Consider the following 26,054-nt stretch of genomic DNA (forward strand, 5'->3'; position numbering starts at 1 on the left):
TGAGATTCTGAGGCCACCGAAGTGAAAGCCCTCCACCACTTGGCTGCGCCTAGAAATCCTGTCCATAAAATTATGAACAGAATCGGTGACAAGGGGCAGCCCTGGCGGAGCCCATCACCCACCGGGAACGAGTCCGACTTATTGCGAACCAAGCTCTTGCAATGGTTGTACAGGGATCGAATGGTCTGTAGCAATGGGCCAGACACCCCATACTCCCGCAACACCTCCCACAGGACACCCTGAGGGACACGGTCGAATGCCTTCTCCAAGTCCACAAAACACATGTAGACTGGTTGGGCAAACTCCCATGCACCCTCAAGTATCCTTGAGAGGATAAAGAGCTCCTCTTTATCCTCCTCTGAATGGTAAGTGTTTTGCAGACCCTAAAGTTCTATAGTATGATGTCAATCCCTGGACTATCTGGGTAATATTTATTGCCATCAAAATGTTACTATACTGTTAGTAAAGGTTTTTAAATGTGTCTTCCCATTTTTAGCCTTTAACTCTTGTTAGTGAGAGCCAATCACTTGGCTTGGACACACAATATGGGGAACCAACTGAATGGTAATAAATTCTACCACAATAGTGACCTGGCCAGTGAGCAAGCCAGTAGAAAATACTCGAGAAAGATAGGCCTGGTCAGCAGGTTACCAGCACCCAAACTTTCAAAATAAAAGCCAGCAGTCTGCCTGAGAGTAAATCAATTCAAAACATTAATAGAAAATGTTAAAGTAAGCTGCCAAATATGCTTTTGTGCTTGGCAGTACACCTGGGCAGCCCTCACTAATAAAGTCTATGGGAGAGAAATCCTTCTATAACTCAACAACACATGCAAACAGAGGAACTTATTATGTAAATGCCATCAGTAGTTACCAGCTAGACAAAGGGTCGTGGATCAGTGAAGTACGTCAAGATTACCAAAGAATTGCACCAAGCAGGATGTCTCTGTAACCTGTGGACAGATGACTTGCCATGTGTGGTAATCAGTGATTTCCTTTCCTTCTGCACAGGAGTTTTCATCACTAAAGGTGACGTCGGGGTCGGCACCATTGTGGGATCTGCCGTCTTCAACATCCTCTGCATCATCGGAGTGTGCGGGATATTCGCTGTGCAGGTACAGAATTAACCGCTGATTTTTAGCCGGTGCAGTACACACACTCTGTGACTTGTTTGTTTAGGCCACAGTTTAGATTAAAAACCATGGATGGAAACCTTTTCTGCCTGAATCAGAAAAGGATATGTGTCCTGTTCACTGCTGTAATCCCACTAGGAAAAGAGAAACATACTTGAAAGATTTTTTTTCTTATTTAGATTACATGTTACGTAAAATGCCAAACAGATGCACACACACACACAAAGAGCTTGGCTTATGTTATTAGTGCATGGCAGTGAGAACCTTGTGGGATGTGTTACCCAGTAGAACAAAAGAAGGTGTAGCTGAGCTCCTGTAAGTTGTAGAATTGTCTCAGTCCTCTTGTCTCTCTGTCTTTTCTTCCAGACGATCCGTCTCTCCCGCTGGCCTCTGCTCAGAGACTCAGTCTACTACACCTTATCGATCTCTGCTCTTATAGTGGTAAGAAGCACCTTAAGGTTAACATAGTAACACATCAGATACTTTAAAAGCTCCATACTGGATTTCCTCTATGGAGAAATATTCTAGTTACTCTGATTGTTTCTTTTTTTTTCTTTCCATCTGAAATTATGCCTTCATGTCTTAGATATACTGGTTCTCAGATTTTCACCTCTCTCTTATTACAGTTCATATATGATGAAAAGGTAGTTTGGTAAGTTACACGTTGATTAACTTTGCACACACCTGGCACTTACACTGTACAGTGACACACATGATGAATGCATCCGAACTGTCTTTTCCAGGTGGGAAGCTCTCACGCTGATCCTGATGTATTTTGTCTACATTTTGATCATGAAGTAAGTTCAGTTCATCCACTTTGAGGCTTAAAAATGAACAATGAACTTTTGCTCTGTGCCGGAGTGTAATGTACCCCAACAGTAACAGTTACTAAAATAAGTATTGATACATGTAAGATATCCCTGGGATTAAAATGTCTATTTAAACAGATGAATAACAAACAAATAATAATAATAATAATAATAATAATAATAATAATAATAATAATAATAATAATAAATATCTTTTCTTTTGGCAAATTTAGCAGATATATGGATAAATATTAAGTAACACAACAACAATGTGGATATTATCTAGAAAAGAACGTCATGCTCTGTTTCAAATGGATTGTAGTATTTCATTGAAAACAGTGGAAGTTTACTGAATATCAATATTACAAGCAAAAAATACAAAATGTTTTAAATTCTTGCATATTAATGAGTTTAATATAAGACCCGTGATCGGTGTCATTTATTACGCTGCGATATGCAAACTCATCCCATGTGTAACATAATTTATCCTTATGTCTGCAGCAGTATTATATGAATGGGATATATAGAAATGATACATTTCTTTATGTGGGCTGTGCCACACAGCAGCTTATAGAACTTGACAGATCATTTTTGAATATGATCAACCTATCTCTATTGGGAGGCTATCTGCCGTAAAGAGCAATGACTTGACCCAGCTGTACCAAGCAAAGTGTGGTTTTAACCCGACTTCTGTTCCAGACTGAATTCCTACATTGTCCGTTTCCTGGGGAGGAGGAAGAAGAACTCGACCACTTTGAGAAACGGTGCAGCAAATAACACAGAACTGGACGATGGCTGTGATGCTACTGCTGTTCTTTTAAAGAAAGGTACATTTTTATTGAGACTTTGTACGTGTAATGTGGAACTTCTGATCGAGCTAATGTCTCTGCTTCCTGCTCTTTGCAGTCGTAATGCTAAGGAAAATCTTACTGGTTTATTTCAATAGTATAGCTCGTATTCCATGTATGTGCCCCACAGCAAACCACCACAGGAAGACATCTGTGTTAATGGTAGACGAGCTGCTGTCAGCGTACCCCCACCAGTTGTCCTTCTCCGAGGCCGGCATGAGGATCATGATCACCAGCCACTTCTCCCCCAGAACTCGTCTCACCATGGCCTCACGAATGCTCATCACTGAGGTAACGGCACACGCAGGTGCACCTCAGCCACACTTTTGATTGAAAAAAAGAGGGGAAAAAAGAGATTGCTGACATTTCCAATTTGAAGCAGACTGCGTTGTGTTTTTCTCCAAGGGGAAAGCGTTTCAGACAGCCTCTTTAGCAAAGTAATCTGGAGCTGTACACAGTCCCTGGCCTACAAATCAGCTCCACCATTGAGGATTCTAGGCATGGCCTGCTATGCTACATTTACAAAGGGCTGTTCAGGACGTGATGGGCAAGCTTGGAACAGAAAGAATCACATGGCATCTTATTTGCCATAGTAGTTGAAGAGTTTGTATTGTCTGTGATGTGGTTTTCATTGCAGCTCTCCGTGTGCGCATTAATCAGTCAGAATGTTTTTCTCTGTCTGCACAGAGAGTTTCATTGCCTGTCAAGCTGTTGCATTGTGAACATATTTGCATAAGGCAATGACAGCGGTGATAATGACAGACAGACAACCATGGGGGGGTACCAGTGAGATAATTACAAAAAGACAGCTTGATTTGCAGTTGTTTTGTGTCACTTTCAGTCTGTGATATAGACTGTACATAAAAAGATGGATGCAGCTTCTAGGTCTGAAAAGTCAAGCCAGTGCAGACGTGCTGTAAACCTGCATTCTTTCAAATGGCCAACAGAGGGCAGCTCTTCGGATTGCTAAATTAGCTGTACTGTATTATGTTGAAAACAGCCATCAGCTCCTTTGCATCTATGATCTTTATAATTCAATAAACAGTTCCCTCATGACTTTAAGATCAAAGTTTTGAGACAAATTCAGTTGTTTTGTTTTCTGTTTCTTTTAAATTAAGTTCTTTTAATAGAGTCAGAAATTATGATAAAACAGGCAGTGGTTTAGAGCAGGCCTACCTCATGTTATGTCCAGTCTCACCACACAAAGATTGGGGCACAAATTGCTCCGCTTGGGCCTTCACAAGACCTCTTTAACAAAGGCATCCATCAGTATATACACTCTATGACCCGAGATGCTTAAGTGTGTGGGCCTTCTTATCATCTGTGTCCAGGGTCCCCTTCTCTTATAAGCCGCTTTGAATATCAGTCTCTGTTTTTAAAACAGCCTTGTCTCTTCAGTCAAATATTTTGAATTATACGCAGTTTTTTCCACGAAATTATCAGTAGGTGTAGGTGCTGGTGAATTTATCAAATGACATGTTTGACAGTCAATACTTACCACACTGAGGATCTGTGCAAATCCTGCCTCGCATCAGACCGCTGTGACACCTGACGGCCCCCACTGTGGTGCCCCTACATCTGTTGCTTTAAGAAAAAGTAGAACCATAGCTTATAGACTGGGGTATAAACACGCAATATATGTTGTGTATTAAACTGAAAAGAGTAATGGATAGAATTAAACAATATCACCCAAAGATAGTCTTTATTCAAGAAACACACTTACTCGCGAGTGAAATTGCCCAGATAAGGAGGAGATGGTCAGGTCAGGCTTTCTTTAGCCACTTCTCAACACATGCTAGAGGAGTGGCAACACTCATTCATAAATCAGTGCCCATGTGTATTAAAAAAACCCATCTTGGACCCTGCAGGGTGATTCATTATCCTACAATGCTGAACCAAGACTTAATATTAGTTAATTTATATGGCCCCAATATCGACGACTCCAGCTTTTATAACAATCTATTCCTCTCTATTGCAGCCCTCCACGGTGAGATAATTGTTGGGGGGACTTTAATTGTACCCTAGAGCCTAAGCTTGATAGATCATCAGGTTTAGACTCTTCCCATCCAAAATCTAGACAAGCCATACAACACTTTATGTCTGAATTGAATCTTAAAGATATATGGAGATTAAAAAATCCAACAGGGAGAGAATACTCTTGCTATTCAGCCAGTCATAATAGTCGCAGTCGCATAGATTATTTTCTTATTTCAAACTCTCTTATCTCCAGGATTAACAGCTTTTCATATAAAAGTGTGCTTATATCTGATCACTCATTAACCACGCTTAACTTCTCAGGTACAACAGCTTTTAAACGTAATCCTATTTGGCGTTTAAAACCACACTGGCTGCACAATCAAAAATTCTTGGAATACGTAGGCAAAAATATTGATGACTATTTTTACTTTAATAAATCCGAAACTACAGCCTCAGTAAGATGGGAAGCCTTTAAGGTTTTTATTCGTGGGCAGATGATAAGCTACACTAAAAACAAAGCAGATAATAATTATTCTGAGATGTTGGACCTTGAAGGTCAAATAAAAGAAGTGGAACTTGAGATAAACCTAAATGACTCTAAAGAAAAACAACGAATATAATATTTTCTGTGGAATCTTAAAGTAGGTGAATGTTAACAACTACAGTACAGTCTTAAGCTCTCTAGTAGAGGAGTCTGGCCCTCACAATATTATACTGCTGCAGGAAAGACTGAGATTTGTTTTGTGCAAATGCACAGGAGCTCATGTTCACTCACAATGTGATTATCTTCTCAGGGCTGCAGTTTATATAACAAATTATTGTTTTACTTTTACTTTTGTCAGCAAAAGAACAAAACAGGCCCAGAGAGGCTGCAAGCAAGAAAGTCAGAGACAGAGCAGGAGAACCGTGAACATCAGCTTAACCTCCCCGCTGTCAAGTGTCAACACCACTTAGACATCCACTGTTGTTTTCACATTCATTCTGATACGAGTTAAAATAAAGTACATTTATATAGGATGAGTTCACAACAGTCATTTAACCTTGCATCAGATCTGACCAGTCTCCCTTCTGTGTTTGTGTGTTTGTGAATGTGCTTCTTGTGTTTGCGGCGGCGACGTATAGAGGCAGCGTCTAATCAACACGCGGACTTTGACTAACGGTGACTCTGAGGTTCCCGTGAAGGGAGGGAGCAGGTGGGGCATAGAAAATGGGCTGTCTGGAGCCGAAAGGGGCGTCGGCGTTCGGCGCGATGACAGAGAGGCCGGCAATGAGACGGATAACGAGGACAACGAGAACAATGAGAATGATGAAGAGGAAGAAGAGGAGGAAGGAGAGGGACCTTACGTACCATTCCAATGCCCAGGTAAACCTTTAGATGACTCTTGTTTTTAAGAGTGATGTGTTTTTCAATCAAATCACAGCGAGCGGTCGCAGACTTGGTCCCCATCTTTGAAGAAACCATTTCAAACTCAACAAGGATGCAACTTTATTGCACCCAGTTTCAATCATTTTGGTCGTCCCGCGGTCCCTAACCACTGTTTTCTCTAACACGACTAGAAGCATGGATCAGCAGACCTCTTTGCAAATGTTTAGTTTTATTTCTTGAGAATTGTTAATTACTTTCAGAGAAAACAGGTTTTGGTGCAGGGACAATTGAAAGAAACCTGCTATAATATTTATGCTAAGCTAGGCTAAGTTTCATACTTTCATACTAAAACACTTTTTCTCATAATCTGTTTACTTGTTGTTAAAATAAAAAGTCATGCAAAAAGTTGTATCCCAGTTAACTTCTAATTTTATTTAAGTTGACTTAAGTTTCCACCTCCAGGCTTGATTTATTTAAAACGATGAACAAAAAGAGTGAAGCACAAAAGCGTAATCATGAAAAGTAGACCAACGTAAGAAGTGACGGGATAATTTTACTGACAAACTCAATCATGTTCAGAGAGGGATGCGATTCATTTGATTAAAATAACGTTATCCCATTTAAACAAAAGAGGAGAACAGAAAAAACATCACTCTGCTTGTTAATTATCGTTCAGCGTCCTTCCTCTGTAAGAATCTGTTGTTAATCAGGTGCCAACGAGTAGTCTAAATCAAGTTTAAATTTATGAATTCATTCTGATTTTAAATTTCACACACAGGTGAACTTATGCCTTCATTCTTGTGTGCTTTCATATTGGACTATAATCAGATCTTTAGCCAGTGATAGATCGGAGTTTAAAAACATGCGTTCGTTGGACAGTAAATTATTCCTCCTGCTAGAAAGCAATGTCGGTTTTAAACACTTGTCTTTTCTGTCTTTTCTATCATTCTTCTCTCTGCTCGTGTGTCAGTCTCGACCCAGTCTAAATGCTGTATCTCGCTCTGTGTGTCTGCAGCGGGTGGGTTTAATAAACTGAAGTGGCTGCTGGCTTGGCCTCTGGCCCTGCTGCTATTCTTCACCATCCCCAACTCCTCCACACCTCGCTGGGAGAACTGGTTCATGCTGTCTTTTGTTGCCTCCACACTTTGGATCGCCAGCTTCTCCTACATCATGGTCTGGATGGTAAGTGACGATGGGGGAAAAGCAGACTTGTACTGAAAAGCAACATGAAGCTGAAAACAAAAATGCAATGCAATTAATAATGGTTCAGTGGCATATAATAACGATAATGTATACTTCATTGATCCCCGTGGGGAAATCCCTCTCTCCATTTAACCCATTCACTCAGTGAAGCAGTGGGCAGCCATTGGGCACCTGGGGAGCAGTGTGTAGGGACAGTACCTTGCTCAGGGGTACCTCAGGGTAGCTGTTCAGTGGATTCGAACCCCCAATCTTCTGATCATGGGGCCACCACTCTACCTACGGAGCTGTCCATGATGCTGTTCTTTGTGAGGCATTTGTTGCTTCTGTATATGAAGCTCCTGCTACAGTATAAAAATCAACCAAGCAGATTGGTTGTTGAAGCATTTCAGCTTAAGCATAGAAAAAGGCGCTTGTATACAACATGTGCTATATGAGAACCAATCCATTTACCTTGGCCTACAGCAACACTGTGACGAATTTTGGAGTGATTTTTGACCAGAATTATTAAACAAATATGATTAAACCAATATGTAGGACTGCTTTGCATTTGGGTAATATCTCTACAATTAGAGACATTCTGTCTCCGAGTAATGCTAAAAACCAGTTGCATGAATTTATTACTTCTACGCTGGACTATTGTAATTCATTGATGATCCAGAAGGTTCACCTACAAAGTCTTTAATGATCAGACCCAGTATACCGTTGGGTCTTAGACTGGAGGCTTACTGCCCTTTTTCTGTGGAACCATCTCCCAGTTTGTATTTTGGCCACAGACACTCACTCTGTACTGATTCAGTTGAGTTAAATTTATTTTTTATGGAACCAAATCACAACAGCAGTCACCCCAAGGTGCTTTATATTCTGAGGTAAAGGGCCCACAATAATCCAGAAAAAACACCCAAAAACCAGAAGTCTTTGTGAATGTGCTAAAAATAGCAGACTATGAAAAGCCATGGCAGCGAATAAGCTAAAGTGAATATCCATTCATCCGCAGGACTTAAAGTAAAGATAAATTACGTTTTCTATCAAATGTATAAGGACTTATAATTCCAAGAAGCAGAATAAATACGTTTTAATCTTTAGGCAGTTTATGAATTGTGTTTTTTTAATCAGTGGAAGGTGACATGACTGGAGTATATGCATGTAATGTGAAACTGTGCCCTTTTAAAACATGTTGGCTCATTATGCTGCTGACAGCTATTGTTGTAAATAGATACTTTATAATTGTATAAATAAAAATGAAAGGTGGTCAGAAACATGAAAATCAAATATATAAATAAATGAATGGATGAATAATTCCCTGTGAATCCACTGAATAGTACAGAGAATAATTTAACACTATAGTGAATCGAACATGTTCCCTATTTTGACCTAACTACTAACTGCAAGAATGCATTTAGCAGAACATTAGCTTGAAATCTTTTAGCTTTACAGTTGTTTTGGGGGTTTTCGAGCTATGCGAAATATTGATATGCTAAACATGATTCAGCAATTTTAGTCTGACATTCAACTTAAAAAAGCTGTTTTTAGATTAACCAACTGTGGTAAAGTATTGAATTCGTTAGCAGCTAGTTAGCTCGTTGTTTTGTTTTTGTTAGGTTTTTATTCTGTCTAGATGCTAGGACGCTCCGTTTACACAGGATTTATTTGTTTTGGGGAAGTGAGGTGATTTCAATATGATCCACTCCCAGTTTAACTGAGTTAAGAGTGTAAAAGTCATTTTCTGTGCAGAGCTACGCCAATCGAGCTCATTAATGTGCTCAGTTGTCAGCCACAGGTAGTTATTGCAGTCTACTTTCCAAGTTTAAAAAGTCTGTCTGGAACAATTAGATAAATTCTGGAAACACGGGGTTAATCTAATCCTAATGGGGTTTGAAAAGCTCTTTAGAGCTACAGAATCACGTAATAAGTGTGAGAGCTCTTCAAAAAATTCTTCATTATTCATGTAAGAAAATTGGTAAGTGCATGTGTCATTCCTGGTTTATCTTTAAGTTAAAAAAGAACATTTTAACATTTTGGTTTTGGGTTCTAGTCTTTCTTTCCATTTTTCTGTCAGCACTCTTGATTGTTAAAAATACAACCAGTGATAGTGTGTCTTTGTCTTTGTGTGTCAGGTAACAGTGATAGGCTTCACACTCGGTATTCCAGACGTCATCATGGGTATCACATTCTTGGCAGCTGGCACCAGCGTCCCCGACTGCATGGCCAGTCTTATAGTGGCACGACAAGGTAATCAAACACAAACACGCAAAATGACAGGTTACCAAGCTGTCATTTAAAATGCACACACAGAGCAAACAGCAGAATCAAAGTGAAGCCGCTATCAAAGAGCTGGAGAGGGGACTAGATGACAGAGATGGAGAGGGGAGGTAAAGATCCTGGCCTGTCATCTTTTTCCCTGTGATGACAAGAGAGCGGGAAGACAGGCCGCCAGATCCTTTCCTCTGTCCTTTCATCTGTGTTTATTCTTGCTCCTGTCATCAAATATTTAAACAGCTCTGTCTGTGTGTATGTAGGGGGCTCACCAGGAGAGACACTCGCCACCGTTTAGTCGTCCATCCTCCACTGTGTAGCTGCTGTCGCCTTCATCGCTTTGACATTTTTTTGGAAAGTCATTTGGACAGATAGCTGTACTGAATGCCGCCCGTGTCCACCTACGTCAGACCAACCTGCTTCCTGTCTGCTCTTTTCCCACTCTCTTTACCTTTCACGCTGTCTGCCTGATCTCTTTGATTTCTGTTTTTGCTGATTCACAACTCCGTCTACGTCTGTGTGTTCAGGAATGGGTGACATGGCGGTGTCCAACTCCATTGGCAGTAACGTGTTCGACATCCTGGTAGGGCTCGGTCTTCCCTGGGCTCTAAAGACCTTGGCTATCAACTATGGCTCTGATGTAAGTAGCACAAAGCTCATCGACCCTTTAATTATGGTCGTGCACAGAGCTTTGCAGACTTTCATCAGAAAGTTGTCGTTTTTTTACTTTCAACTGAGCATTTCATCAACAATATGTGGAACAAACAGCCTGTGTGCTGCTCATTTTGTACTGTTGTTGGTCCTTGAGAGAGTCAAAATGAATCTTTATAATGAAGTGAATTTGTCTCTCCTTCTCGTGCCGCTTATTTGATCTTTTGGGGAGTTTGCATGTTTCTCCTCAATGCTGTAAACTTTGTTGTTCTGGACCAATCAGAATACTACCTGTGCATGGTAGTGGCGTTTAATGTAATGTACTGGCATAATGAGTGAAAAAAGGGAAGTGGAGCATAACTGATGTTTCTGATTCAGCCCTAAGTATAAACTTTATCCAAAAGGAAAGTTGAAGCCTAGTTTCAAAAGTAGAGTGTCTTTCTCTAATCCAAAATGGATGATAGGTCTGGGTGAATGCATCTGAAATTGAAACCTTCATGCAGGATTTCAAGTCACTGAAGAGAGCGTCAACATGAACCAGTAGCAGCACCTCTCTCTCAGAGACAAGGATAGATGCCGCAGAAGAAGACAGCTGTAATATGACAAAAGGTTTTCTGTTATGGTGGACTCCCACATAATGAGTGGCATTTTTCCAACAAGTTTATTGCTACTGCTAACATCTCTGCTACATTCCCAGTAGTGCAGTGGAGGGAAATTATGTTTCAGTAGGATTCAAAACTGAAACTGAAAATCTTACCTATTTGCTGCAAAGGAAGATATGCCGTGCAGTAGCTTGTGTCCATCAGATAGTAAAACTCAGCTGATGTATAAATATCAGCTAAGACATGATAGAACAACACATGCAAACATGATCTACAACAATTTGAAAGACAGCATATGCAATAGCTTGGAAAAATCATTTATAAAGCACATTTACAGGTATTGATGGTCTTTAAGTGATGACCTGATGTTTCATCACTGCTTCCGGGTCGAAACTAGTCTGTGTTTATTAAGCCTGTTGTGTTTTTGACATGCTTTGTATCTTGTTCTATTTAATCTGAACAAGCCTCTAAAAAAGTCAGTGATCACTGTCGACCTCTCCCTGTTTGTGTTACCACTGTTCATTATATAGCTCAGTTTTTAAAACCTTATGATGTAACTACAGCCCAAGCAGCAGTATATTAATGACTAACCAAAAACAGAATTATAGGTCTGTGTACAAATTTGATATGAGGTGAGCAAGTACATTGTAGTTGTCTTATGTATTATTACTGCTTATTTTATTAATGATGCCAAAAAACAAACCTGGGATTAATAAAGTGAATCAAATGATAAAGCTACTTCTAAGAACCTATGTTTATCACTGCTGCTGGAAATCAGAGACATTAAACATTGCTTAAAATCTTTCGACCCTCCTGATCCCCATGCAGAGGTCTACAGAGTAGAGAAAACCTGGGGTTAACCCTGAAGTGACTTGGATAAGTCCTTCTTAGTACAGGCAACCAGTTCATGGTACACGGCTAAAACAGACTCTGGCTCAGACTGATGGATCTATGGTAAATGTTAAGTAGATCTGCTCTAACTGAGCAGTCGGAGTGCTTTGTACTACAAGCCTCATTCACCCGATTACACACACACGTTCAAACAAAGCACTTTTTTTCATGCCTAAATGCTTCTGATCAGTAGATGAGGTTCTACCCCCTGAGCCACCTCACAGTCAGAGAGAGAGCTTTATCGTTTTGTGTTATTGTATCGAGTTCGTTCCTGAGATTTTTGTGGAAGACAAAACTGTGTGAACGGGTGGATGACTGGATGTGTAAAGCGCTAAACAAATACAGGCCATTTACCATTTACCATTACAACCTTAAATAGAAAGTTAATGCTGTAAACTAGCATCTTATTAACCTGCACTACTGTTACTGTTACACATAAGAGCTGATACAGACTACAGGAAAATGTAAATCCTTAAAGCACATTTTCTTATTTATCTCATATCTGCGTCCATATGTCTGCTACTTAATCACAACAGTAATTAAGTGCAGCGTAGAACCCAACAGTGAGGCTATTTAAATAAAAAGCCCATTTAGATTCTGATTATAATTTTGATTATGAGCCATAATGTTTACCAGACTCATTATAAGCTATGGCACTGTGAGACCAGGTCACACTGATATCAGCCTTGTTTCAACAGAAACATATTTTATTCACAGTGTTGCAGAGAAATACTACTTTACCCACAATCCTAAACTGAAACAGCAACATCACAGATTGGTGGAGGCTGGAACGAAGCCCTGTACGATTGTGATAATTAGACTAAACTTTAATACAGATCCAAACTACTACAATGGTGCCTTTTTGTTTTCCTTCATTTTTTGAACCAGAACAAATCTTGTCATGGTCTTGATTCAGCTCATAGCTACGTGACTTATTTGAATCCTTAAAATGCTTTCTATAGGACATTCACTTCTAGAACTGTAGCCCTTAGGTTTTAGGATCTGTTGCTAAAGTCTAGAGTCCAAGTCCCCTCATAGTGACCAACAATGTGTTTAAGGATCTCCACACAGGAGGGGACTAGCAGTGACGTGCAGAGATCACAGAAAGTCAGGGAGAAGGTTCCAACTTGAACTTTACTTTTAAGGACATGCTGTATTTGCTGGACACACTTTATATGGACAAAGCTGCACCTAATCTTTAATAGCCTGTGGTCTACAAAAGTGATATAACCATGCAGTCTGCCTTTCCAAACATTTGTGAAACAATGTCTCTAAAGAGTTCACTGAATATGATTTGAATCAGTTTGTAAAATTATTCAATGTGGGAGACCAGGTAACTTCACAGATACATAGTGTGCAAAAGTCAGTGCTCTGTTGTCTTAACAATTCCAGAAATCTCCTCTGGCATCAACATCACATAAAACCTGTGCACCAGGAGCTTCATGCCTGAGCAGGTCCTGTAGGTGTGATGTGTAGGTAGTCCAGTACATGATGGTTGACAGGATTATCAACACATTAAAGGGTCCCTGGGCATCCAGGACCTGGAATGGCTGCTATTAACCAGCCTTTAGCTACAAAACTGTGATTACCAAACTGCTTCCTGTGTGGACTCCCTTTAGGTTGATGATCGTTGCATTAATAATGTCTCACCTGTTCTCTTGCAGATCAAATTAAACAGCAAAGGACTCATCTTCTCTGTGGGGCTCCTGCTGGCATCTGTGTTTATGACAGTGAGTTTTTGAATGGACAGTTTCTGTTTCTTTCTTTCTCATAGCACAGTTTTCATGAGCTTTCCTCCTCTCCTCTGCTGTAGGTCCTGGGAGTTCACCTAAACAACTGGACGCTGAACAAACGTCTGGGTTTCATGTGTCTCATCCTCTACTCCATCTTCGTGTGTTTCTCCTGCCTCATCGAGTACAACATCTTCACCTTTGTCAACCTGCCGACCTGCCGGGATGACTGAGACACGCACGCATACACAACACACTCACTGTGCACACACTTACACAAACAAGTGGTGTTTGCAAGGAATTCAAAAAGAAATATTAAATAGATAGCTGGTGGCAACAAGTGGAAGATCTTATTGGAGACCAAAGAATTAATTGCAAATACTATTTGGCACAGGTCTGACTCACACTGATTTTTCTGTGGCTTGTTTTTTTGCCATATGGAGCTGCTCTGGTGTTTAGCCCACACCAGACCAGAGAGTGGGACTGATTCCAGGAGTAGAGATGGAAGCAACCAACGGACAGCACAGAGGATGATAACCTCGCACGCACACACACACACACACACACACACACACACACACACACACACACACACACAGAAATTATTCTACTACTGCTCACTCCTGACATGAGGACCTTTTATTTTGAAACTCCCTGTGTTAGGTGTGATGTTTCCTAGCTGCTAACCTTTCCTGAGAGGAAAGGCGGGTCTTTTAGATCTACTAGTTGAAAGTAATAAGTAATAAAAAAAAAAAGCAATGATGTAAAGCGATGGGAAGTTTAGACAGAGTTAGGGCCACGAGTCTTCATTATTTGTTACAGTGTTTACGTGGGACTTTTTGTTATTTCCATCTTACGCTCGCATTTACAGTTTTTCTTTTAAGACATGCACCTACAAGTCTCCACTTCAGCAGGAACAGGGCATTATCCCGTCACCTTTTTATAAATTAACTCACGGCCGTAGCTGTCACGTTTCATATTGATTTCCTTTCTATAAATAGCTCACCTCTGTAAATAACCCCCAGATGTCCTATTTATTATTTATTCCTGTCATACGCACAGTTCTTCTCTGGAGGTCACAAGAGCACCTGGGCAGGTTTTTGTTTGTGCAGCCGGGGATCCAGGTCGATGATCACAAGCACAAGCACAATTTTTGTGAGGGCATTTTGCAAAATTCCGTTTGATCTGGATGAGTAGTTCTACGTGTGGACGGGACATGCGGAGCTCAAACTTGCACTGAAGAGCGGGAGAGCAAGGTGTTTACCCGCTGAAGCACGCTGATTATGAGGAGAGGATCCTTGTAAAATGAAGCAGGTTTGTGTGGAGTGGGTTCGAGAAGCAGATGTATTTATGTCTTTCGTGAGTGGGGAGCTGCTGCTTGTTCTCCTCTCAGAGACACTGACCAAATAGACTCAAAACAGTGGTGGCATTATTCAAAACCACACCTGGACCAGGTGTTTGCTCTGTGCTGGAAGGATGGATGGATGTCCTGCTTTACTTCTCTGAGGGTGAGCAATGTAACTGGTAGTAAAGTAGGACTTTTTACCCCAACTCTTTAAGGTTGGGAGGAGTTTCCACTATATTTTTCTCCAGGAGTTCTTTGTATTTTGTAATGCCTAATGTCTAGATTTGTCCAGATTTGGTAGGTTTGTGGCACATAAATATTCCTACTAGTTTTTAGAGCATGTACAGTGTGGTTTGTGAAACCCTCCGGGGAATTTTTTATTCCACTAAGGGGCCAGTAAAGTTTAATTATTCTTGAAAGACTTCCACCAACACTGAAGTGAACGCTTGTCAGTCAGGGTTGATTCTTCTCACACAGTTTTCATCAAAATGTCAGCTTTTCCTCAGACAGGTGCATTTCAAATGTCAAGTGCTCCATGCTCTTTTTTTCTCACTGAGGGAAGAGTATTGCTAAAAGAAAAAGATCTATTGTTTCAGGTACTTTGTTAATTTATTGATCAGAAATATCAAATATCTAAAATAGGAAATGCTGTCTTTCGAATGTATAAATATTTCATATATCACAGATATTTATTTATGTCATAGAAACAGACAGTACAGCGCAACCATAACCGGAAAACAGGGTCTAAATCTTATGTAATGCAATAACTTTGAGATTACCGATATGTAAATATGGCGCTTTGCTGATAAAACATGACTTTATAGTTGAGTTTAAAAAGGCGCATTCAAATCATAAATGTCTGTTAATATTGTTGTTAGACTGCTCAAACTATCCAAACACAACACAAGTTCAAATCATGAAGAGGAACTGTGAGAATGTCTGCCTGACGGGAGACCTAAACACAGTCTGAGGTGATCATTATTATACATATATCAGGGTATAACTGTTAATCCACCTCAAACTTTTCCTCCAGAGTTTCCCTGAAAGAGCTCAATGAGGTGCTAATTACAAACCAAATAACTGGATGACTTTTGTTGTGTCAATAACAGCTCCTGAGGAATGTCTACAAAGCCCACTTCTTCCCGAAAAAAAGCTAAACGTTTAAATTTTATTTGTCACGTGCACAGAAATGCTTGTGTCCAAGCTGCAGACTGGCTGCACTATTCCTGGGCTTGGTTTTAGCATCGTGGGGGTCTAGGCAGCACCCTTAACTGGATATTGAGTGGGAATCAAACTTGTGACTCCTGCACCAAAGGTGTGTAGCTTTACCACTACACTATCCAGCTGCTGGGATGAACAAATAGACAAATTATCTAGGCGTAAAAAATGAGAAAGAAAAATTAGTTGTTTTTTTTTTAAATATCCAAATCTCAAGCGTCTGATTACTGTGGAGGTTAAACACATCAGTATGAGCTAAATCAAGAAATGGATCGAAATGTCTCGTAGCATTCCCCTCTCTGAGGTACACGTGGTTTTCCTCTGTGTCATCCTGTCCGTTACCAACACCTTTCTAATCCAAGGCATCAGTTTTGGCCATCTTATTTATTTCAAAATATATTGTGCACTTTACTATCAAACAATTTATGCTACAGATTATTTGGTTCAAACGTCATGTGCTGCTATTAACTGCATGTACCTACAGTGTAAAACATGAGGTACTTTGAAACTAACCAAAACGCGCTCTCATTATAAAACGACACATCTTGTAGAGGAGATTTCTAAATAATTTGTGATATTCACATGAGTGATATATTGCTGATGTACATATGTATATAAATAGGTGTAAATGTATTTATATATTTTTTGTCTCAATCTGTATATCTGTTGAATATATTTTCATAGTTCCTAGGTCTCCTCTGTAATCCCCTTTGTTTTGACGTGTTTCTTGTCCTTTGTTTACTCGCATGGAGATACTTCGATATAATAAATTATTTATGGTAAATCTTAATGTACTTTGGGATCAGAGTCTAAAGCATTTTTAGATGGCACTGGAGTTAGTTTGTACTGGAAATCCTAGATGACTGCATGCTGTGGCTAGCACAGGATGTAAGAGATAGTGAGTGAGAGTGTATGCAGATGATATCTTTCTGTGCATATCTAAGCTTTACCTCTTCCTACGCAGAAACTTTTCAAAAGAAATTGTTTACTTTGTGTTTAGATGTCTCAAATGTAATTTTAGAGATCATTTTGCTACCTGAGCATTAATAAAGTTGTCATTGCTTAAGGTGACACGATCGCTTGTGCTCTACTTTTGACTGGTCTGCAGTATTATTCTATAGAAAATCTATACATTCAAACAAGTTATTTCTGATAATTCTGTATGTTGTATGCATTTACCGCATTGAATATAGGTGCACAGTCAGTGTGGTTTTTCAGTTGAAGCTGAAAAAGAAATAATGCAACTAGAAACATAAACCAGCCTTTTAGCAACAACCAACCAATCCAGTGACATCACCTTCTGTTTCGGCACAAGATGGCAGAACTTTAACACTCTCTAATGCTAAATGTAGGAAATAAGTATTTAAATTGTGTCTTTATTACTGTGCTCACAGAAAAGGAGTCGCAGAGTGCTTTATAGAAGTCTGAAGCCTAGGTCACCCATGGAACGCTATCTGGGTCTGGTTCTATACAGACTCAGACCTACTGTTAGATTTTGACAGACAGTTATTTTATTTACACCGTGACCTCTGACACAAAGGCCATTTTTCTTTCATATTTACGGTGGTCCCTATGTGCACACTGGAAACACAGACCAGTCACATGCATCATAACCCCTCCCAATGATGCTAGCCAGCCAATCAAGTCATTACTTCAGAATGATGTTGAAAATGTGTATGTGTGCCAAGTCTGCCAGAAGAAACATGATCATCCTTCACCTTGAAGCGCCTTCAGGGGTCTTGTAGAAAAGGCTGGCAGTGATGATCATCTATATGAAGGTGGGTTATTTTGAGCCTTTTAACTGGGATCCTCAGAGGCTTGGATAGCTGCTCCTGTGGCTCTATGATGCAAGTTGAAGAGAGAGAGAAGTTTTTGAGTGTACCTCATAGTGTCACATCCATACCATCTAAGGAGGTGGGGGCTGTGTAGGAGGACTCAGCATTTTTTTTAAATGCTTCTGCTGAACTGGCAGATAGCTGTCAGGATGAAGAATGCCATTTAAAGTTCAGCCTCCAGCTACTGAATGGTGCATGATAGACCTCAACAGATCAAGAGTTGGAAATCTGATGTCTGAAAATTGAGTTTCTGTAAATTAAAAAAGAGTCAAACAGGACTTTGCACTGAGCTGTGTGGGGGGGGAGGCTGGTCGTAACCTTTAGAATCTTTAAAAGTATTTTATTTAATTTTGAAAACATTTACCACCAGAGGGCGTGTTTTCACATGTGTGCTGCTGTGCGTTTTAATTCTTCTTTACCCTGACCCCATTTCCCAAAGCGTTTTCCCATCAGCCGTTGTGCCTTGCCTGGTTAAGTAAAGGTTTCATAGACTTATTGCATCATCTTGTGGTACAAATGTTTTACATTAAAATATAGCCCAGTTCTAGTTTGGTTCAGCTGATGACATTTATCCGTAACCCTGAATTGAATAATTGGAAGAGAATGGATGGCTCATAAACACAATAACAGTTAGAAGATGAAGTAGAGGGACTAGAAAGAGAGAGCAGATTCCTCCTATACTGGCTTCTCTTCATTGGTTCCTGTTAAATCCAAAATTAAACTGAAAATCCTGCTCCTCACATGCAAGTTCTTGAATATTCAGGACCCATCTTATCTTAATGACCTTATAGTATATCACCAAATTAAAGTGCTTCACTCTCACACTACAGGCTGACTTGTGGTTCCCAGAGTATTTAAAAGTGGAATGGGAGGCAGAGCCTTCAGCTTTCTTTGGAACCAGCATCCAGTTTGGGTTCAGGAGACAGACACATCTCTACTGTTAAGATTAGGCCTAAAACTTTCCTTTTTGCGTATAATTAAGGCTGGATGAGTGGACCTGGAATTCTCCCCATAGTTACAGTGCAATAGGTGTAGTCACCATTCCAAGGCAGTAACATAGTAAAAAAAAATTAAACGGTCAAATAGTCCAGGATTTTATCATTTCATCTGAAGGAGGGCTTGTTAAACTATTAGAAAAATGTATTGGTCAAACACAGGATATTATTCTATAACAATTTAGTCTAAATTCTACAAACATGATAGGTGCCACATGTTCTGCCTGTTACGTGTATTTTCTGTGGTTATACATCCTGTTTGTGTGAGGTCATTTTCATCTTCAAGTCTTCATGCAGCATCAATGAGGCACAAGCCCCCTCTGGCGGCAGGAAACTGGTATGACGGGACTCAACAGCAGAGCATTGATCAAACAAATGCACAGACAGTATTTCCATTTCCACCATTTATTGAGTGCAAAAAGAATATTTCTGACATGGATGATAAGCAGGATGTCTCCTGGATACTAAAGATATTTTGACACCATGAAGAACATTTTTAACATTGAAAAGCCATCTGTGAAAAATTCCCGCACAGAGACATATAAATACTCAAAGAATGTTAGAGGAACATGGCAGTAGGTATAAATTCAGACGCTGAAGACTTGGCCCACAGAGGTCTGCACGACAGGCTCTGTACAAGATTAATGCTACTCAGCAACACTTTCACTTCCCTGTTTCAGCTGTTACACTTCATCCTGCGTAAAACAGGACTGAACAGAGCACTGCACTTCAGTTCATTCACTGCATGAGCATCTTTTTCAGCTTTTCCAATTGTTCAAACTCAAGATGTGCTGATTGTGAAATTTTGGGCTGACGCTGATGTTTATAATTATTTGGCCTATAGCTGATTTCATATTTTCATTCCTTCATTCATTTTATTTTTACTGCTCTTTTTCTATTTTGTGCCAAGGGAAACAATAAAATCTGGAATTTAAAATGACTGTTTCAGAGTCTTTCAGCACTTCAGGCAGATAAACAATGGACACTGACACTGGTAAATGTGTATATATTTATATGCTGATTACCTGAAACCTTATAATTTAAGCATTTGGATCAACAGCACCAAAATCAACGCTACGCTGTACTGCAGGTCCTTCTCAGTACTTTCCCCTCCATCATCACGGTACCCTCTACACCTTCCTTTCAACGTGTGTGACTGTGGGACCTCAGACCAGCTTAGATGTCCACACAGTGTCTTCATACATGTTCTTACCACCCGGGTTAAAGGCCTTTGTCAGTAGTACAGAGACGGGGCAGCCGGCCGCAGGATCTGTCACATATCACTCTCATAGGAGTGGAACAATTCAAAAACTGTAACACAAACACCCACAGTGTCACGCCATGGTCGTGTCTCCCTGGACTGTGATATGAAGCTGTCAATGCCTGGTTACTATTTACAGACCATTCAGGTAACGAGTGAATCCGTTTTGTTCATAATGAGGTCGGGGTCAAGTAAAATCTTTTTCTTCTCCTCTAACGAAAACCGAGGTATGAAGGGAAACCACGGCTTTGGAGAACTGTTCCACCCCTACGGTCTGAAACGATAACCAGCAACATCTCTCAGGTCTGAAAGAGCCTCGTTCATATCACCAGGATACTGTCAGTAAATACACAAACACTGGCAACACCTGCCTTTTCTAACATTAAACACAAACTACATGCATGAGCTAAATTTTACAAAGTTAATCCTTCAGATGATCTGATCACGCTGACACATCTCATTCTACGTCAGCATCAACAATTCCCTTTAAATCCAGCAGATGGTGGGGACAACTATGGAACAAAAAAAATGACAAAACACCGTCATCAACAAAAAAAAAACAGCGTCTCTTAAATTTCTGCATTCTGTTAAAGGGGAATCCCACCAATTTTTGTATCTTTTAAATCCAAGTTTGTTTAGATGTAGTGTGAAGTCATTTGAGTGAGAAAGGTGGAGGTCTGCTCACACCTCTGTAGCTGCTGCACCTAAACAATGGTGGCTAGCCAGGTCAGGTAACAGTTTGGTCCAAATGATTGGGACATCAGCTCTGTTTATATTTTATTACATTCAATTTTTTTTCATATGCTTCTTAAGAATGAGTGAATCATTGCAAACCTATATAACCTTATACCTATTATATATATTTTGTTAGTAATAATCATTATTAACAATAGCACATTTACCATGAAACCACTAGAATCTTTTCTCTTTTTTAATAAAGAAATCAGACTGTCCAGCGCATTGCATGCTGGGTTTTTATTATTATTATTAATAACATTGTTTTGTTTGTTGTTGTATTAGAAGTGGCTTCATTCTCTCTTTTTTAAATGGCTTTGTGCATCAGTCACCACCAGGTGCCGCTAAATCCACACAAATCAACAATCTGAAGGATTATCTTTTTAAAATTCAAACAATAAAGTTACAGTTTACCAGCAACTGTGAGACGTAAACTTAAATGACATATATAACCTACATCTATTTGTATACTTAAAGGAACTGTCCCATGTGTCTGAGCTCAGATTCCCTCCATCAGGAGGTGGAAACAGCAACTGACAGAGCTGTTTACCACAAAGTTACCCTGATAAGAAATCCAGAGCAGGAAGACAAATAACTGGCCTGTCAGACAGAACCTTCCCCAGACTAAGAAAGGGGAAGTCCGGCTTTGCAAAGACTGGCACGCCACAGCGCTGAGCCCAGCTCGTGTGTCTCCACATGTTTTTGTTTACTGGAGTTATGGGTGACACTGCGGCAGACAAAGAGCTTGTTCAGGCTTCTGCTCGCTGCTACAGTCACACAGAGATGGAGCTGCTGAGGTGGCTCGGTGGCAGGCTCAGGCCTAAGCTGACTCTGGGTTTGGGGGAGTCAGTCGACAGGTCCGTGCTGAGGTCGTTCAGGTTGGCCTTTGTGTCAGAGGTCACGGTGAGGTCGTTGAGGTTGGGCGCCACATGAAGGGGAGCAGATAGCTGGGCGGTGCTGCTACTGGCCACGCGACGGAAGACGAAGTAGAAGGGACCGGCTTGCGGGCGGCTGTGCAGCTCAGCCTTTATCTTTTGAGGGTGGGTGTCTGGGGCCAGCTGCTGGCTGTTGCCCTCCATCAACAGGAACAGGCCGTAGTTTTCGGGGTCAGACACTTTGAACTTGCGGGCGCACAGCTGGCACACCTCCTCCACGGTGGCATAAGGTTGCACCTGCAGGGTCTTGGCTGTGCAGCCGCTGTCCAGCTCCTGCAAAGCAACCCGCAGGTAGTTCTGAGGGACAGTCAGAGGAGACGGTCAGTGTTCAGAGAGCAAACATACGAAGCCTGAAGACTCAGATGTTTTTGATTGCAGTTAAACACCGAAAATCCTCCTTGCCATGTTTTCGAAGCTGAGAGGCTGTACTGGGTGGTGTTGCTTTTGAAAATACTGGTGTATAAAAATATCAAAATCAACTCTGAAGCTAAAAGACAACCTCTAAAGCAGTGCTAATCTGCCAGCGTCACAGAAACCTTTTGCACTGAGTGAACTTATTTGTGTGTTCTCACCTGGAAGTCATCGATGGATGGTGCAGAGCGCTGGGTGGTGCGGCGGCGGTGCCACTGGTGGAGTGTGTTTCTGGTCTCAGAGCTCAGCACTCTGGCTGCTTGCTCCTCCTGGAAGTTCTTGATCAGAGACATGGCTCCATACGCACTGGTCAGGTAGTAGCCACCTGCACATCAACACGCACACACAGCGGCACACTGTTAATTATGTGGGGGGTGGAGGATGGGGTAGATTGTGCTGGTTTCCATGGAAAAGTGCCACACCTTCTCCATGCAGCAGTGAGGGGTCCAGCAGCTCCATCATGTAGAGTATCTCATTGTCCAGCTGAGGCATGTCACACTGGGCCAACACATAGGTCAGCATGGGCAGGAAGTCATCAGCACCATACAGACGACCTGTCAAACACACAGCAGGTTCACTCATCATTCCTGCCATGCGACACTGACTGTGGGTGTGGGTGTGGTTTTCATCTGTACCTGAGTTGTCCTCCATGATGGTGTAGATCAGTTTGCAGACTCTGAGCAGCATGCTGACCTTCTTCTCTGGAGAGTACAGTTTACACATGGTGTGGAACTTGTGTTTGATCTTTTCTATGGCCACTGTGTCCGGGGGCTGCGCGTCGGCCACGCCCATTTCCTGTGGCTGCCTGGCCTTGGCCTGGGACAGGTTCTCCTTCAGCTCCTGCCACTCCCCACTGCGTATCTGGAATTCCTGCAGGGCGCTGCTCACTACGGCCTTGAGGGGCTTCAGGACACACTTATGCATTGCTTTCTCCAGGACTTGGTCTGTGGACGAGCGCAAAGAGAATCTTTCAGTGTTTCGCACAAATAAACCGTTAGTGAGCTGAGGAAAGTTCAGCATAGCTGCTAGCAAATCAAAACACATAATACAAACATCACAAACGCCAGGCAGCTGCTGGTGCAGTCTGTCTGGCTCTAAATGAAGGACACCGCTAATCACTACCGTGACTTTGCTCCCAGAGGTACATGAGCTAAGTTACTAAAAGGCAAGCAAGCCTGGATCATGCTAACTGCTAAAAGACCCATTAGCATGCCCTCCAAGTAGCTGATTATTGTTTCTGTGAAGCAGGAAAATTACCCCCACCTGCATCAGCCACACCCACCATCAAGTGCGTAAGTAATGTGTACGTGTGAGTCGCATATTAGAAAACAAATGTCAGTGGAGTCTAAATTAAAAAAAACAAGTAAAGATTCCACAAGAGGAAAGCACATCAGTGAATATGAGTCAGTGCAATAGTGGTGTGTTTTTAGATACCATCTCTCTTGAAGGAAGTGCTCTCCCACTTACTGTTTTCTATCTGAACACCTACACAGTGATAAAATACAACCTGTGATATGAGATCAAGAGGGTCCACAGATCACTGAGTGAGACATGTTTTAGCTGTGACATTAATAATTTTACCCATGTTTACTGCATACCAAATTCATTGTGTACCGTGAGCCATGATTTAAGAGCTACAAGCTGTTAGAAGGGTGTCGCGATCAGATCAGTTCTACTTGTCATCATCATGTGTGTAAATCAAGTTCCTATTGACGACCATGTGTGCAGCTCAAAATTCAGCTAGGAGGAGTCAAACCATCATGAGCTTCTTCGGCTTGTGCAGTCTGACTAACACACGAGCAGGAGGCCAAACCACAGCCCTGCTGAATAAGGAATGTGTGAGAGATGCTGACTGTTCTCTAGGAATATGGAGTCAGCAGTTTCTCTGGCTGAGCAAATCTATACACACACACACACACACACACACACACACACACACACACACACACACACACACACACACACACACACACACACACACACACACACACACCTTTCCGCCACATGAACCCATCTCCATCAGCTTCCTCCCGATGAAGTATCAAAGTCCGAGTCTGCTTCACGCATGTCTGTGAGATTCCTCCACTCCTCCAGATGTACGCCTACTGGAGCTGCATCAGAGAACCAAGCTGGCAACTCTCCAGCAGCACATTCTCACTTCCTCATTCCATCACTGTGTACCAACTGCCAGTAAACGAGGTGCTCTGCATGATTCTGTTATCACTGCTTGCTGCCACGGATTAAGAATGAGGAGTGAGCAGATTTCGCCAGTGCTTAAACTCTCTGTGTCAACAAACACTGATAATCCAGGGTGTGACTGTGGCTTATCTCCATGACAAGATCTTTCACTCACTGGAAACCACCTACCTGCCACTACATGTCACCACTGACGTTCCTTACCGTAACGCTCTGCAGCTTGGCAAAGATGGAAGTCACACCAAACTGAACTGTTCAAGTATTTCCAAAGAAAAGCTTGAAAAAATGATATTACGACACCACTGTCTGAAACGACCGCTTCCTTTTTTCCTCATTTCATGTAATTTTGAAACATTTGATCAATCAAAAAGGGGGAACCCATTTCTGTCAAATATATTAAATACTATTATGTAGTTCATATTATTATTAAAGTTGGCCAAAGTTTCAAACAATGACCACTCGGGTTCACACAGTTTTGTGTGATGTCACTCGGGGGAATATCCCTCACTCCACCTCCTGTTCAATCTCTTTGTTTACAAAGTGCAGGAATTTTGCTTCAACAGCTTCACAAAGGAGCTGCGCAAATAAACAAGGTCTATTTTCAACTGTCAGTAATGAAGAACTGGAGTCTAAGAATAACAACATGGCTGTTTGTTCCTGTTCAAAGGGAGTTTTTCCTTCCCACTCTTTCTGGCTGCTGATAGAGACTCATCTGAATGCTGACGCTCTGTCTGCATGATTGTAGGAGCTTTACCTTACAATATAAAGTGTCTCGAGGCAGCTGTTGTTGTGATCTGGTCTTTTCCCCTAAACGTCTCATCGGTCTGCGTTTTTTTTTTAAATTACTTTTAACCATTTTTTAAATGGCTTCTAAAGTTTTACCAACAGTCTAAAATACTCGCCGCCCTGCCTCCTTTTCCCAAAGCTAGAAATCTGAGAGAAGCAGCAATTGCTGCTATTGCAGAACTTGGAACCAGTGGAGTTTGGTCCCATTTGCTTGAAAAATAGCTTCTGATGTCAGCTTTCGGTAGTGAACAGTAAATTTGATATCTAACCGTTAAAACCTAACTTGTGAGCATTTTGGTTAACAACTAGAAGGACAAAACTCATAGCTGTGGGCTTTTTAAATTGGGAGAGTTTTCTTTCCTGCAGTCTCCACTGCTCTGCCTAAGTAATTAAAAACAGTGCCAACATTCCTCACTGTGGACATTAGTTAAGAGCTGTGTCCAAGTCACCCTAAAGAGGGACATGTCCAGATTTACAGACACACTAATGAGACTCCTCAGACTAAAGCTCTGTGCTTATAGGCTTGTAAAAGTGTGAACATATTTTAGCCTGCGGTCTGAAGTTTTCCGCACGTTGACTCTGTGCTTCTTTAGATTGCATGCATGCATCCACCTTAAAATAATGTGAGAGCAGGGTTAAGGAAATGTCACAGTGTCCTGTGTCCTGGATCACAGATGGACTGCAGACATCACAGTGGCACCCATTTTCCTGGGGACAACTTATCAGCCAAGGCCAGGGAAAGCTAGCAATCACACACAAACTTACACACTTCTTGTGTCTTCCCCTCTGAATATAAACATCCTCTCACCAAGCATCCTCCACGCAGCCTTTAACCAATCACCTTGTCTGCTGCAGCTGGGCGGTCTCACATAATA

The 26,054-nt window shown here is 41.2% G+C and overlaps 2 protein-coding genes across 5 annotated transcripts in view; one reads left to right on the plus strand and one right to left on the minus strand.

Moving 5' to 3' along the window:
• The window catches only part of LOC146656104 (sodium/potassium/calcium exchanger 3-like), a 142,860-nt gene extending 128,800 nt beyond the window's left edge, over window positions 1–14,060 (plus strand). For 3 of the 4 annotated variants that reach the window (XM_085428990.1, XM_085428992.1, XM_085428991.1), the window contains 12 exons: window positions 1,011–1,114; window positions 1,499–1,573; window positions 1,759–1,784; window positions 1,876–1,929; window positions 2,641–2,768; window positions 2,920–3,080; window positions 5,889–6,129; window positions 7,148–7,314; window positions 9,450–9,564; window positions 10,116–10,228; window positions 13,397–13,462; window positions 13,546–14,060. In XM_085428990.1, the coding sequence (XP_085285116.1) occupies window positions 1,011–1,114; window positions 1,499–1,573; window positions 1,759–1,784; window positions 1,876–1,929; window positions 2,641–2,768; window positions 2,920–3,080; window positions 5,889–6,129; window positions 7,148–7,314; window positions 9,450–9,564; window positions 10,116–10,228; window positions 13,397–13,462; window positions 13,546–13,695 (1,400 nt within the window). In that variant the 3' untranslated portion in view covers window positions 13,696–14,060. Of the gene's footprint in view, window positions 1–1,010; window positions 1,115–1,498; window positions 1,574–1,758; window positions 1,785–1,875; window positions 1,930–2,640; window positions 2,769–2,919; window positions 3,081–5,888; window positions 6,130–7,147; window positions 7,315–9,449; window positions 9,565–9,851; window positions 10,048–10,115; window positions 10,229–13,396; window positions 13,463–13,545 lie in introns of those variants that run through there. The other variant, XM_085428993.1, reaches the window with a different exon arrangement.
• A 5,184-nt stretch (window positions 14,061–19,244) lies between these two features.
• LOC146656107 (ras and Rab interactor 2-like) overlaps window positions 19,245–26,054 on the minus strand; it is a 43,088-nt gene continuing 36,278 nt past the window's right edge. Inside the window, exons 9-12 of the mRNA XM_085428994.1 lie at window positions 22,833–23,141; window positions 22,620–22,751; window positions 22,359–22,522; window positions 19,245–22,083 (exon numbers count right to left, since the gene is read on the minus strand). Of these exons, the coding sequence (XP_085285120.1) occupies window positions 21,625–22,083; window positions 22,359–22,522; window positions 22,620–22,751; window positions 22,833–23,141 (1,064 nt within the window). The 3' untranslated portion in view covers window positions 19,245–21,624. The remainder of the gene's footprint in view (window positions 22,084–22,358; window positions 22,523–22,619; window positions 22,752–22,832; window positions 23,142–26,054) is intronic.

Source organism: Rhamphochromis longiceps, linkage group LG13 (assembly GCF_057381845.1).
Source record: "Rhamphochromis longiceps isolate RC_006_pf linkage group LG13, R_longiceps_female_GT1.1, whole genome shotgun sequence".
NCBI classification, from domain to species: domain Eukaryota; kingdom Metazoa; phylum Chordata; class Actinopteri; order Cichliformes; family Cichlidae; genus Rhamphochromis; species Rhamphochromis longiceps.